The sequence below is a fragment of the Cyprinodon tularosa genome, unplaced genomic scaffold (genome assembly GCF_016077235.1).
Source record: "Cyprinodon tularosa strain WSP-4 unplaced genomic scaffold, ASM1607723v1 ctg221, whole genome shotgun sequence".
Classification (NCBI taxonomy): Eukaryota; Metazoa; Chordata; class Actinopteri; order Cyprinodontiformes; family Cyprinodontidae; genus Cyprinodon; species Cyprinodon tularosa.
Genome location: NW_024038824.1, coordinates 886,134 through 901,871, shown reverse-complemented (window position 1 = coordinate 901,871; position 15,738 = coordinate 886,134). Strand labels below are relative to the sequence as shown.

General features: G+C 37.9%; 1 protein-coding gene across 5 annotated transcripts in view; it reads right to left on the bottom strand.

Moving 5' to 3' along the window:
- The window catches only part of efr3a (EFR3 homolog A (S. cerevisiae)), a 105,433-nt gene that overhangs the window by 15,531 nt on the left and 74,164 nt on the right, over positions 1–15,738 (bottom strand). For all 5 annotated transcript variants that reach the window (XM_038286169.1, XM_038286167.1, XM_038286168.1 and 2 more), the window contains 7 exons: positions 13,405–13,483; positions 9,767–9,902; positions 4,866–5,033; positions 4,662–4,776; positions 3,848–3,899; positions 1,708–1,880; positions 1,542–1,617 (listed from right to left, as the gene is read on the bottom strand). In XM_038286169.1, coding sequence (XP_038142097.1) covers positions 1,542–1,617; positions 1,708–1,880; positions 3,848–3,899; positions 4,662–4,776; positions 4,866–5,033; positions 9,767–9,902; positions 13,405–13,483 — 799 coding nt within the window. The remainder of the gene's footprint in view (positions 1–1,541; positions 1,618–1,707; positions 1,881–3,847; positions 3,900–4,661; positions 4,777–4,865; positions 5,034–9,766; positions 9,903–13,404; positions 13,484–15,738) is intronic.

Sequence of the window (15,738 nt, the reverse complement as noted above, 5' to 3'; positions counted from 1 at the left end):
ATGATTAGCCTTCATTTTCTACTCACCCCCATGCTGAACAACACTCTGGAGTACTTTTTTGATATCTCAAATGCATCTGGAGATCTGGGAGGCTTCTTGCTGTCTGCTGACATTCAAATAATGGAGGTCCATGGTGCCCGAGACAGAAAGGTCCATAAAAGTCCACAAAAACGTGTCAATATTCCTCCATACTGCTCGTCCAATGTATTCCAAGTGTCCTGAGTGGGTAGCATCCAGAATTTACTCGAAACGAAGTCATTTAGAATGTTTTTAGAGCATAAACAGTAGTGTATAGGATTTCCTGAAAGCGCGCGCCGGCGCGTTCATGACGCTACGGAAGCCGGCAGACTAAACCAGATGAAAGTGCGCATTCGCGTCTGCTCTGCCGATAATGCAAGCGTAGCAGAAGAAATGTGCTGTTTACCTGTGCAAAGAAAGAAACAACGAAAGAAAAATGTCTGAGGACTTCAGTGTTGAGGAAGAGCATGAGTTCTTTGCCGAGCTGAATGCGCTGGTTTGGTCTGCCGGCTTCCGTAGGCTCGTGAACGCGCATGTGCGCGCTTTCAGGAAATCCTATACACTACTGTTTATGCTCTAAAAACATTCTAAATGACTTCGTTTCGAGTAAATTATGGACGCTACCCACTCAGGACACTTGGAATACATTGGACGAGCAGTATGGAGGAATATTGACACGTTTTTGTGGACTTTTATGGACCTTTCTGTCTCGGGCACCATAGACCTCCATTATTTGAATGTCAGCAGACAGCAAGAAGCCTCCCAGATCTCCAGATGCATTTGAGATATCAAAAAAGTACTCCAGAGTGTTGTTCAGCATGGAGGTGAGTAGAAAATGAAGGCTAATCATGTTTTGGGTGTACTATTCCTTTAAGACATGAAAGTTAACTTTAGCCGGAGAATGTAAAATGGGTTTTCTTTCATCAGAAAACGAAGGTGGTGGTTACTTTCCCTCACAACTTGGTTGAAGTTTAACCAAGTTCTAACCGAGGTGGTCAGAGTTTATTTTCAATGGAAGAACCTGGTTTAACACACAGCAAAAAAATTTATTATATTTATTAAGTCTATTTATCAAAAAATAAGTGATTGTTTTTTTCTTGAATGGAGCAAATAAGTGAGAAAATTTGCCAATGGAATAAGAACTGCAGTCTCTTATTTCAAGTGCATAATATCTAATTATTCTATTTTTATTGGCAGATCTATTTTTTTAATTACTCAAAATTAGGGTAAATACACTTAATTTAAGAAATCTTAACTAATTTCTAGATTGGTTTTTGCAGTGAAGGTTTCTTTTTCCCCAAAAAATAATAGGGGAGGGCATTTTTCCACAGAGAATTTGGGTAGAGGTTACATTCCTTATCGGTTAAGTTGTTGATATCTTAAAAAAAAAAAATGAATTTCCCCAAAAAATTAAGATTAATCTTCACCAAGACACTGTTAATTTACCGAATGCTAACCTACATCTACAGTTAGTAAAACGTTAACCCCTGAAAAATGGTGCCATTTTTATTTCCATTTATTACCTTTTTCATGAACGCAACGTCCTGTTTAGAAATTTTCTCCCTTTTAATCTTCAGAGCAGCAACATTTGGGATAATTCTGGAAGAGAAAGAAAAAACAAACTTTGACCGTGAACCTAGTCTCTCAGAAAGCAGGAATTAGATGTGGATCGACAGACTGCAAAGTTACCTGATGCCGCGTAGCTTGGCGCGGTTGTCATGGCGATCGATGATGTTATGGAGGATCTCCAGGACCAACTGTCTCAATTCGCTGTCCTCCATCAGCGAGATGGAGAAGAGCGGGTCCAGGAAGGGAGGGGGCAACGCTGCCGACATGGATTTGGACTTGAACCCAGACGTAACCTGAGGAGGGAAGAGACCGGAACTGTCACAGATCAACAAGCAGGAGGCAGGAGGTCAGCTCGGCAAGAATGGTTAGGTTACCAAGAGGAAAACCTCTAAAATTTTACTTTCAGTGTCTTCAGTAGCTGCAGCATGACAATCCATTAAAACCAGAGATATTTTTAAAAAGTTTCAGATTTCTGGCTTTGTTTTCAGCAGCAGAACACTAAAAAAAGGACGAAAAACCTGGAGGGAGCAAACAAACAAAAATATTTTTTCATCTCCAGCCTTTGAGCTAAACTTTGAGCCCACCGCCAATCAATGCCTCGAGTAGTTTTCACACCTCACAGATGAACCAGGAGGAGATTCAGCTTTAATCTTCAACCAGGATGCTAACCCTCATCCATCTTTGTTTGGTCCTCCAGTGGGTCAAACATCCACTCAGAGTCAAATAGCTGCAGCAGCTCTTTGGGGCTTCAGTGTTTGCATCAGTGCATGGGAAAGGATGCAGCTGGAGGTAATGGTTGAATACTCACTTGCACATCTCACACGCAATAGTATTGAAAAGAGTTAGTAGCAGCAGCTTTTAGAAACATGCATGCTTGTTTTTCAGGATTGATAAAGATGCAACTTGAATATATGAACTGCTGCCCTGCTTGTTTGCATCCCTGCAGGAATAATGTGGTTCAGCAGCTTTCAGATGGACATGTGTTTAGATCAACTTTGAAAAGGAAGAATCTATCTAGAAATATCCTAGCTGCTGTCTTGGCGTCTCTACTTGGTAACACCTGTACCTCTTCATCTCTTATGATGAGGCTCTCTGTCTTGGGGGAAGTAATTACAGAAGGTAAAGACTCCAGGCCCCTTCATCACGTTTATTTAGAACAGAAATTAAACACAGAGGCACTAAATTATAGTTCAAACTTATGTTTTATTCTTATTTCATAAGCAGTGACTGAGTTTATCTGATCAGTTGATGTAAAGTTTTAGATTCCTGCAGCTGGATTAGGGTGGACTTAGTTTTTCTATGACTGCAGTCAGTGGAGATTCGTCTGAGCCTTTCAGTATGAAAAACCTCAGAGAACCCAAAAATCAGCTGCTTTCACTAACAGTCTGCTGAATGCCCTCGTTTTGAAAGGTTTCCATCTACAGCAGGGGTCAGCACCTTCTGCAACCCGGGGAGACAAGTTCACTCACAGCCCAGCTTCCTCTCTTTGGAGCCACAGGATTTATTTTTTTTTACTTTTTAAGTTCAAGATCAAAGATTTTGTTTTTAGGTTTTAAAACAAGGGAAATAACATTTTACATAAAAGGAAATAAATTAAATTTTTGCAATAGAGAGGAAGATTTTTATATCAAACCAGAAAAACACTCAGAGAATGCGGACCTCCACCAAGTAGCTCATTTCCACCGACATATTGGGACTTTCACTTTAAGTTCATACTTATTCACAGAATCCTTCTAAGAATTTCCTTGATCCAGATGGTGATACAGATCATCATCAAAATGTAATATTTAATTTTTTTTGCCATTCACAATATGCACCTCTTTGAAATGTTAATAAAAATCCACCCAAAACTTTCTAGTTATTTGAAAACAGACAAACCGAAAACGAAAACATAACCTCCTTGACGCAGGTAATTATGTTGAAAAAGAACCCAGTTTGCAGGTTAGCTTAACCTTTCAGAGTGATTCATGGTTGGAAAATTGTGCATCTATTCCATAAAAAAAAAAAAAACACAAAAGGAGGTCACTTTTTTATCAAATACATTTTTAAGGCTCGCTCAGTTCTGCAGCCTTTTTGGTCACAGCCTTTAGAGCAGCAGTAACACTAATACTAAAGGAAACTAAAGGAACTTCAGATGAAAGATATTGAAGCCATGGATACATACTGTGATGCTATTTTTTTTAAATCACATCAAAGGATAGATGATCCAACTTAAAACATTTAGACCGCGAGGAGGAGGTGAAAGAAGAGGAGGTCTCACCATGATGAGGGAGCTGAGGAGCATCGTCTGGATCCTCTTGGTCCCCTGGTGCCTGAGGCAGAGCATCAACATAATAGTCACAGAGCTGCAGTGATGATTCAGTCCAATATCAGCTCCTTTAAAAAATAAACTCCTCACATATATTCATTTGCTTTTTTTTTCAAATAACATCATGACATTATCTCCAAACTAAAGCAAAGGGCCAGTCTGATATATAAAGTGTTAAGGGATGGAAGCATGATGCCGACAGGCTGCAGGTTCAAACCAATGCTTGCAGCAGTAAAGGAAGAAAGAGGAAGAACGTCTGTAATTCTAAGGAGCAGAAGGAGAACAGGGTTCATTTGATTTGGGATTATCCTCCTGGCTCTCCTGAGGCCTGCAGCTTGTCTCTCCTTCCTGGTGACCCCGAGGCTGAGAGCACTGCGGGGCATCTGGGAGGGCAGATTAAACTTTTAGTGTGTTTATCTTTTCTGAACATGTGCTACAATCATCTGTGAGTCCAGAATTAAAGAGTCAAGGCCTTCAACAAAAAAAATTAGTTTTACATCCTTTAGTTCCCATCTTGTTTGGATCTGGCGTAAACAAAACCAACACAGGACAGAAAGTTAAACTTAATCAGATTCTAGACAGGGATGTAGGCTGACATCCATCAAATTGGGTTTTCTGTCTGTTGCTGTTAAACTTTCCAGTTAGGATCTTTGGTGGTGACTCAGAAAGCTGATGAAGAACAGAGAGACTGAATGCTGGGCTCTGAAAGCCTCTAGAATCAGGATGATTCACAGTCTGCATGGGTTAGAGTGGCCATGTGACTCACCCGATCTTAACTGTGTCCAAGGTGTGGCAGGGGGTCCCATACACTGGCACTTTCCCCATGATGAACATCATGACTTCAGCTCGCTGGTAATCTGGCAGATTTCCCCCAAAAAACCCTGCAGAGAGGAACAGAGAAATGAGTCAGAGCTCAAACACGGCAGCGTTTAAAAAAAGAATTAAAAGCCCGGGTAGAAAAGGGCCACACCGATGGTCTGGATGATGGCGTTCTGCACGATTCGCTCGTCGCTCTCTCTGCCACGGGCGGACGAGACGCTGCTGCTGGAGTTCCTCCTGGAGCTCTCGCCCAGCTCGAAGTCCACGCTCATCCTCAGGTGTTTGAGCAGAGTGTTGAAGACCTCCAGCACCGTCGGACCTGCCGTCACACACCGGCAGTTAGAAAATAAAAATAAAAATCTGACTCGAATAACCGGAATCAGAACCGGCTTCATCCTTTGCAAAAACAAGGAAATCCTCTTTGATTTCATGCAGCGATAAAAGGAACAATTTTTACATGTGTCATTTTCTTCCATTAGGTGATGATGGCACAATATGCTCATTATGTTTCACAGCTGACTGCTCCGGCTGTGAGGTGTTCAGTGTGTTTAGCTCGGGGCTAGTTTTAACCAACGGTGCTCAGTGGTGCAAAACAAAGGGAAAATGCAAAAACAGACAATTTTAACATTTCTTGATTCAAAAATATCAACAGGAGGTCAAAACAGCCCAGATTCAAAGCATAGTAAAGGCAGCCTCATGCTGCGGGATCTTTTTATCTGCAGAGACTGAAAAAAACAAGATTTTTTATGCTTATTTTTTTGTAAACCAAATATGAGTTTATTTTGTACTTAATTTTTTTTAACTGTCTTACATTTTTAACTCAATTTATACAGTGATATTCACTGTACTTTGGTCTTGTGTAGTAGCTGAAAGTGCTCCAGAAATAATTATATATATTCTTTAGGGGATGTATTATGAGTGCGTTTGTAGCCTATGTGTGCATTTTTAGTTCGTTTTTGTTTTTTTAATCGTATTTATTATTATTTTTTTTTATAATGGCAGCTACTACTATGCACTGCACACTTGGGTCCATATCCTCTAGGGCAGGCATCCCCAACCTCGGTCCTCGAGGCCCGCTGTCCTGCAGGTTTTAGAGGTTTCCCTGCTTTAGCACAGCTGATTATAATGGTTGCAGTAGACCAAAAGCCTGTTAATCAGCTTTCAATTAAAATCAGCTGTTCTGGAGCAAGGAAACCTCTAAAACCTGCAGGACAGCAGGCCTCGAGGGCCGAGGTTGGGAATGTCTGCTCTAGGGGACAATAAAGTGTATTTGATTCTATTCTATTCTGTTAACTTAAGATATTTTTTTATTTCAACAAATTACTGCTATTTATAAAAATAAAAAAATAGACCACAGTGATCCTAAATTCAGTTTCTAGAGGACAAAGAGGAAAAATAATCACTATAATATTAATAGTATTACATAAACAATAAAATCTCAGAACTAAAGCTAAAACTTTTGCTTTAATTTTAGATTTATTGAAAAAGAAACACCAATAAATAGGTATCTGTTTACTATAGGTAAGGTATAGATAAAAAATATAAACAGAGAATACATAGAAACCAGAGTATTGCAATATTAATAAATCAAATAAAAAAAGAAGAAAAATTCTTCTAAATGCAATAGAGTCACAGGTTGCTATGGTGACTCCTGCCTTCATCCATGAATGGGTGGAGTAGGGAAAATGGCAGAACTATTTGATCATGTTCTTTTCATGTGTTTACAGAGTCTAATAAACGCGGTTCAAAATGATACAATCTCCAGATTTAAAAGAAAAAAATGTTATAGAAAAAAAATAAAAATACAATGAGTCATACAATCCAATTTTTATCAACCAGCTTAAGCGCTAAATAAAGCTTCTGGTATAAAAATCAATATAATAGCCTGGCTTTGATTATAATAGATAAAGATAAAAATATCAGGCTCTAACAAAAGTCATACTGGAGAATTTCTAATTATTTGGATCTTAAATGAATTTCTATTTGAGATTTTAAAATTAGTCAGAAACTCAACATCAATAGAAAAAAAATGTGCTAAGCATTAATAATTGTGCTTTTGCACTTTAGTAATAGCAAATCTGGTAAGTTATGAGTTTCAAAAATTATGATTTGGTTAAAATCATTTTACAGCCAAACATCATGATGGCTGTTAAATCAAACAGTGCCTGGTTCTGATGAGCAGTAGCTGCATGTTGGATCTTGGTCCAAATTTGAAACTATAACATATTCCAAATTTACTACAACTAAATTTAGTCTTGTAACAATCAGACACCTGCTACAAGCTGCAGAAAGGTGCAGGCAGCAGTAACAGCAAGACTAATTTATTCTGTCACAGAAAGCAACACCTCAGATTATCATTTAGTCAGTGCCGCCTGGTTCGCCCCTATGGCCCTATGAGGCCTCAATGCTCTAAAAATTAGCTACATTCTTTAGCTACTATCTTTAAAAATAGAACGCAGCTCTGGAGATTTGAAATCCTTCATATGGAGACGCCAAGAGTTCCAGGGTAAATACCAGAAATAAAACATTTCACCCAAAAAACTGTGACAAAACCTGTTTTTTGTTTACTTTAATTTGTTTTATTATTAATAAGAGACTACTGCAAAGACTTTGTTGGCACATCACCTTACTGCTCTACACATCACTGTCAGCTATCACAACACGGCTAGAATCTGCAGCTCCCCACCGTTAGGCTCAGTTTAAAAAACCTACAAATAAGGAGGGACCAGAAGAAACCCAGAGATAAATGCGCCTTTCAGAACCTGAAAAATCTTAATGCATAGTTTGGCTTTAGCAGTTCTGGCTGGTTAGGCATTTTATTTATTTATTTATTTTTTTTTTTAAAGGACTTGGATAAAAAAAAAGCTTAAAAACAATCGAAGATCTTATTTCTGTAATCATGGAGCTCAAAATAAAGTAAACATAATTAACTACTCAAACCAAATCAGACCTTTAAGGATTGAACTTTCAGGTTTCTTCTGGTCCCTCCCTGTTTTCTATATTAATTAAAACCTGTGAGAATTTTAAAGGGATACCATTACGAACCTGACATCAACATGGATTTTTTCCTGCATAGTTTATATCCAAGGCAAAGTGGATGCTATAGACAGGTAAGTGTCGCCTGAATTTAGATTTAAAGCAAAAACATTAAAGGGTTAACTTTTTACATTTCAAACTTTTGAACAGAAATGAAGACATGAGACATATAGATGATACAATATCAGGGTTTATACATGAATGAGTAACTTTATTTAATGCTTTTTATTTGCTCTTTTAATGCTCTTAGAAATAATCTTAATGCCATCAACAAATATCCATGACTTGTGTATATATACACACGGCAAAATCCTTCACCACCTTCACCCCGTTTTCCCACCACTTTGGTTAAAATTTGCATTTTAACCATTCTCTAGCCTTTTCTCCACCTAAAGCTACTTTTCCGAAGCATTTTATTTCCACGATTATCAACTTTAATGAATTCTAATGCTAATTAAGGCCTTCATTTAAAAAACAATAATTTAATGAATTTTAATGATTTTTAATGACCCGCAGAAACCCTGAATATAAATGACACAACAGAGGTCATAATGAAAATATCAGCTAATTTTAGTTCAATTAGTAAGTTTGGAGAAAAATGAACTGTAACTTTTTTATGGTGCTCAGCTGTTCGCTTATTTGTGCTCAGCTGTTCGCTTATGCTACGTTCACACCTAAAGTAGCAGAGGCATCAGGAGCAGCTAGTTTACATGCAAAGTAAATGGTTGACGCACATCAAGGTGCAGCAAAATGTCCCGCAGAGCGTTTAAGAAGCTGAAGCAGCACATCGTGAGCTGCTGAGCATCTGATGCGCGGGACGCGTTGAATGGGATTCCTAGTGACAGCGCAATGCCGGTGTGTGGGGCTCTGAGCAGCTCCGACAACGACATAAAATTTAAAGGCAGGATTGTAATCTTGATAAACTGACTGCACAGATGAAGTTTTCAGGGGGACTTTCTCACTTAAAAACATATAAAAACAACTTTTTACCCACTGATCACAGCAAATATAGCTGCCATTGTTACAGGCAAAGAAATGATAGGGTAGCTCTGCCCAACGCACATTAGACCCACTTTTTCCACCGCGCAGCTAAAGCAGCACAGATATTACTTAATGTCTTCAGTTCTGTTACAAACAGTATGCAGCGTCTTTAACAGCTCCATTTTTTTTTTCAGAGACTTGTTGATGTCAGGTGAATAAGAGGGAAAAGCTGCAGACATTTTTAATCCAACCACACCGTATATGTTACTGTACCGAGCCAAAGATTAGGAGGAGTCGGGTTTTCACTTTCAAAGTTGAACACATCACTTCCTTTGGACTCTTGGATCATTCCTGTCCACAATGAATTTTATTTTTATTTTCCCCCCAACACACAAACACACATTCAACAAAGTTTAATTGGAACAGAAACTGCTTTCATTAAATAAATCAAAGTTTTTAATTATCTCTTCTGGTCGGAGATTTTCACCTTCATGTAACAGAAATATTTTGTCGTGGCAAATGCTAATTTGTTTTCTGTTAATTTGTTTTTGCTCCTCTGTTCTCGAGGTGATAACCTTCATGCTTCAGAAATATAATTCAATTATCACATACTTTAGTGGGCGAAAGAAAAGACAAAGAGCAGTTAGATTCTAAGAGAAACAAACTTATCTTAGGTTTTTGTCCACATTCAAAATCATCCATGCTGAGACTAACTGCAGTCTGATTATATGCATGAAATCATCTAACTTTTAGCTTCAAATTAAACTCATATAAAGCTGATCATACTTTGATAATATGGGCTACAGTTTTGTTTGTGGAAGTTTCTATACGACTGCAGTGAGGAGGATAAATGAACTTTTTTTCTCTCCAGAGGGAGGCGTTTCTATTAACACGTCATATGAACCGTGACATTTTCTCCGCCTGGTATCACTGCAGTCCATTTAAAAATGAAATGCTCGCCAGCATGTCATCAATAACTGAAGGTTTGACGCACAATCTTCTCTATGAAGGAATGGGAACATTTCCTGGACTCACCCACAGACCCTTTAGCAGCAATGGCCACCGTCTCCAGCAGGACCTGGACGATACCGGCTCTGACCCGCGGCGTGCTCTTGTTGTTGGCGTCCAGGTGGTTCAGAACCTGCTGGATCACGTGGTGAGAGTGCTGAGCCTGGATGAGTCGGAGAAAAAGACAAGAGAGGACCAATTTTCAATAACAAATCCAAACTACAACTAAAAGAAATTGAACTGTTTTCCAATTAGATGACTGGTTCCTGTTGTAAAGCCATGATTTATGGCATGGTTTATAATGTAAACTTTAAAATAATAAAATTTTAGACTGTTAAAGTATATTGCAAAGAAACATTCCTGTTAATGTTTGTTTAATGAGTCTAAACATTGGAAGATGTATAGCTTCACTTATTGTCCTAAATTCCTCCACTTTTGCATCAAGTTTTTTCCTATAAACCAGAAATCACTCAGAATTTATTTCGAGGTATCAGAATCAGGCCTTAAGAAATCAACTTATGTCTAAAGATTTTGTGTTAATTTGCCCAAATGTAATGATGCATATTTAGAATTTACCACCAACAGAATTAGATGAAGGGCTGGATAACTAAAAGCTTAAATGCAAACCCTTTATGCCATTGGGTCACGATCTTGACATGGAACACATATTAACTTTATTTAGTTCCCATTTTAGACTTAGACAGATGTTATTTTGTCATTTTGTATACACAAGTGTAAACAAAAAGAAATTTAATTAAGAACAGCTCTCTAGAGTATTTCAAGTTCAGCCTTGATAAGTAAGCAGCAGTGATATAAAACATTTAAAAACCTTTAGACTGAAGATAAAAATGTTTGTTTAGTTTTAATCTTATTAACTTGTGAAAAAGTAAAAACAGTAAATAAAAGAGCACAGATAACTCCATGACTCCACTAATAAATTTTTCAGCCAAAAAGAAACAATAGAATCTAGACCACTTCTGGCTCTGAAGACGTTAAATAAAGTTAGGGTTTTGCTGCGGCACAAGATGCTGGACCACTGGAAGATCTGATATACAAGGAGTGTAATCGTTACTCATATCTGGTAAAAATAAACTCTGTAAAACATCTTTCAGGATCGAGGAATTTCATCTTTAATGAGCTGCTCATCCTTTAGTGATGAAGGTTCTGCTTATTAAGACATTTTTTACAGGTTAATTGGTAAAAAAATTTCATTTTCATTCTATCAAAAGTGTTCCTGATAGTAAAACACCATCCTAAACCCCTTCCTCTAGCTACAGTATGAGAATAAAATCAATGTTTGCCTCAGATTCAGGTGATGACTTCAGTAACCAAACGTTATGTCGGCTACTGCTCTTTCTGAAAGCTGAGTATGAAACGGATTTCAGAATGTCATCAGACTCCGTTTTTAAAGACTGATATCATCCTGGTAAAAACAGAGAAATGCTGCAGTTCGAATGAAGGCAGAATGGGTAACAACACCCTCTGACATACAGGAGTTACAGATGGAAAATACAATCCACACTCCAAGAATCCATCTCTAAGAGCAGAGAGGAGAACTGTGCCCAAAGGGTTCATCTTGTTCTACATAGCAGCATCTCGCTTTCTTGTAGAGGTTTTATTTTCCTGGGGACACTATTGCAGCAGTCACAACATTTACTCCAGATCAAACCAATGACTCGTCTTTCCTCCTCCAGCAGAAACTCCTAGGAGAAATTGGAAGTGTTGACTCCATCACTCCTAATGCTGCCCAAGTTCTTATAAAATTTCCACTGGGTCTTAGGTCAACTGTAACTTTTTACCCTAGTCTTAGCTTAACATGAAATACATTAAATGATCTTCAGATCAATATATAGCACTTTGCGCGCATCAACTAATGAATTTTTGTCTTAGCTTATACATAAGACAGGTCATCCGTTTACGGAGCTCCATGAAAGTCTGCCATCTTGAAACTGCAGATGGTGGCAAGGGATGAAATAGTACTAATCGATGGAATAACAACATTTCTCCTTGCTGGTAGTCCAGTAAGAGGCGGCAGTGAAGATCATTTAGAGACAATCCAACAGCTGGAAGTCTGCACTGCTGCAGCTCAATGCAGGAACATGGATGTGCAGCAGCAGCACAAGAAACGGTTTCCCCATCTCCAAGAATGGGAAAAAAACTGAAAACTCAGAATACAAAAATGGAGGATAAAGGATAGGATAAACATCAGGCAAGCCTTCTCCCGGTGGAAGAAGCTAAAGATGGAGAAAAAATTTAAAAGGGAGAAAATTACTATGTTTCTCTTTGTCAAGTTAGTCAACTGCACTGCCTAAATTAGCGTGAAACTAACTTTTTCCATTTGGTTTAATTAGACAGTGTTGCCTATTACCATAGAGACCAAAGCAATAGATGCTGCAAATGTATACTGATCTTGTTTGTAAGGAATTGTAGGTTTACATACATTTATTGACTTCTAAAGCTGTGGTGAATGCAGGCTTTTTGTTACAGATTTCACTCTACTTTGGATGACATGTTACTGAAATGCTTTTTTGAGGCTTTTTGACTCATGGTGGCTACCATTGCAGCAATACGTGTTTGAGGAAGAGATGTGTGTCACTACCCAATCGTAACGGAAGCAAGATCTGTACCATCACCTCATTTGTGCATGCGCAACCAGATGTACATCCGGGTTGCCCTCGATTTTAATTTGTAAAAAATACCTCAATTATATTTTTATATTTGATATATAGTGTGTAATCTAAAGAAAGAAAATAACTAAAAAGCAGATCAACATGGTGTAATCATATTTTGCAGGACTGCATTGAGCATGTCAGCTGATGATGTCACACAAGCTGTTTAACTTAGAAAATGTATAAAGCATCAAATTGTCTCAGAAAAGTCATAAGATATTTTTTTTTTTTAGAAATGCAGTGTCACATTATATATTGATTTAGGATAAAAATAAGTACTTTTAGTACCATAATAACATTATTTATGTTGACCTAGATGAATATCTGCTCACACACGCGCCAATCAGTGCTTCCGGTATGGATCTGGTAGTGAAAAGCTGTAGTGAATTTTCGTTTCGTATACAATCTGTGTATACAAAATGACATTAAAAGTTGTCGAAGTCTAAACAGCTATACTGTGAGAAATTATTTCCACTAATCAATAGTTTAGATTGGTTTTCTTTCCAAATGCAATGTTATTCAGGTGAAATTTGTTTTTGTATTAAACCTTTATTTAACCAGGAAGGTCCTACTGAGATTAAAAGCATCTTTTTCCTGTCCAAAGAGGCAGCTAAAGTTAAACAATAATTACCAATAAACCATGAAATAAAAATGCTATATAAATGAAGAAAAGCAGACAACTTAAATAAGTCATATCTTTACTTCTCTGTCTGAACTTTAAGTGTTTAGTAAAACAACTTCATTTAATGTCATTATGGTTACATAACAATAAAGACTCATGGTTCTTCTTGAGGGGGGCAGCAACTCCCCACTGTTCTCCCTTTGTGAGCTTCTATCTTGCTTTAACTTTTTGTACATCTAAAATATTTCTATTGCAATCGCTGAAACATGTGATACACTTTCTGGAAGGCAAAAATAAAAAAAAATCCCAACTTATATCCTTATTTACCTTTTTTCTTTTACTGAGGATTCTGTAGAGAGTTTAATAGAAGTTACCTGGATGGAGTACATGATGATCCTGAAGCAGGACACAGCAAACTCATTGGGGTCCCATAGGTGGTGATGGTCCAGGTGACTAAAAAGAAACAAAGAAAAACATCATCTTGAATCAGATTTTGTACTAAACTTAAACTAGAACTATATAATGTATTCATCCATCCTTCCATTTTCTGTCACGCTGATCCCTGCTGGGATCACGAGGGGTGCTGGTGCCCATCTCCAGCTCTCAATGGGATAAATGCAGGGTACACCCTGGAGAGGTCGCCAGTCCATCGCAGGGCAACACAGAGACAAACAGGACAAACAACCATTCACACTCACACCTAAAGAGAATTTAGAGAAGCCAATTACCGGTAACCTAACTCATGTTTTTGGATTGTGGGAGGAAGCCGGAGTACCCGGAGAGAACCCACACATGTTCAGGGAGAACATGCAAACTCCATGCAGAAAGACCTAATGTTTTGTATAATGTATTCTTATATACAAAACTATCAGAGGTATAGAGTTCTTCCATTTGTAGCATCATTGAGTTAGTGGTGGTAAAAAGATCAAATCCACTTAGTTTATGAAGAAATTTTAGTAAGACACTGAAAAAATATATCATGTTTATTATTAGATTCTGAAGGCCCATTTCTGTTATCGTGTCCCAGTTTACTCTTATGCAGTTATATTTAGTTTTTAAATTAGACTTTTCTAAGGCTGCAAAAGAAAAAAAACAAACTATAAATGATAAAAACAATGTTTTTACAGAGTTCAGCCACTTCACTTTGGAAAAAAAAGGAGGTGCTATTCTCAGCATTTATACAGGAATGAGTTATTCTAATTTAATGCTTTTTAATACTCTTTTCATGCTTAGAAAAAATTTCAATGCCATCAACAGGTATCCACGACTCTCATATATATAAATCCATCCATTTTCCAACACGCTTCTTTGTCGAACGGCTGTTCTATGCTATTCTGCACAAACATGCGGAACCAGTTCTATCCGTTATAATATCGCTGCCAAAACTGTTTTTATAACCTTTTCCTTTTTTATATATAAATAATGCATTTTAAATGTCACGATAATCACATTTAACTTCAATGCCACTTAAAGCCTTAATTAAAAAATAAAAATAATTTAATGACTTAAGGATTTTTAATGACAGAGACGGAAACCCTGATTCTGTTCTATGAAGATCTCTTTGATGATAGATGATGCAGAAACATATACGTCTCAGTTGGCAAGGGTTCAATTTTATTCATGAATTATGCTGTTGATAAACTTTAAAGCATGTACTGTAGATCAGGGATTTTTCTTCACCTTAAGATGTGATGCACCAAGAAAAGGTTGATATAAAACAAAAGTAGATTAATGATGCAGGTCTACAGTTTAATCAAACAATATTCTCCTGTAGGGAGACGAGCAATAATAGTTTGCTATAATAAGACAATGTAGGAGAGGAGCAGCAGATACAATCCCTTCCTTCCTACCGCTGCTCTCTGGGGACTTTCACCAGGAGCCCGTTACTTCCACCAGAACTGTGGGTTTAACCCTCGGAGCAGATAAAAATAACATGTTTGCAGGAAGGAGATTTGAACGATACAAAGGTGGAGAAGGATGAATGGAGTCCTGTCTGCAGGAACTAACCCATCTTCAGAATAAACAAATCTATAGGTGGAAGATGTTATATTGTCTGAAACAAACACACAAAGCTGCAGGAAGCGTGCTGGATTTGATTGGAACAATTTTACAAGAACAGCAACACAAGTTAGTTAAGAATGCGTCATTCTGCCTCTATTCAAGGCAGAAAACATACAAATACAGGAAACTATTCTTCACAAAAAGTAAAGATTGTTTTAAAAGATTAAAGTCTAAATGATTTGAATGCTACAGAGTTAACCCATTTAGGCCGGGAAAGCATTACCGCATTTCTACCATTCAAGCCGGGGGCGCTGTTGCGTAATTCTACCATTGACGCCGGGAGAGCATATAAGTCAAGCAAGAAGAAAGAAGTTTTTTTCAAGCAAACATGGAGGAGTTTGACAGAGAAGAGATGTCGGAAGGCAGTGACTTTGAGGAGTGTGTCAGCTTTGATGACGGTATAGATGAAAATGATGACTTTGAACGCGCTGAACCAATCGACCGGGATTTGTGGTTAAGACATATGTTCGAAGACGACGAGCCGGACGCTAGCGACGATGAGTTTGAAGGTTTTGATAGTGACTGGAAGACGGAGAACTACCACCGCAATGCACGGAGTGTTTTCAACCGCACACCTGGAGTGAAAGTTGTTTTGCCTGCAGACGCCACACCGCTGCAGGCATTTGAGCATATTTTTAATGAAGAAC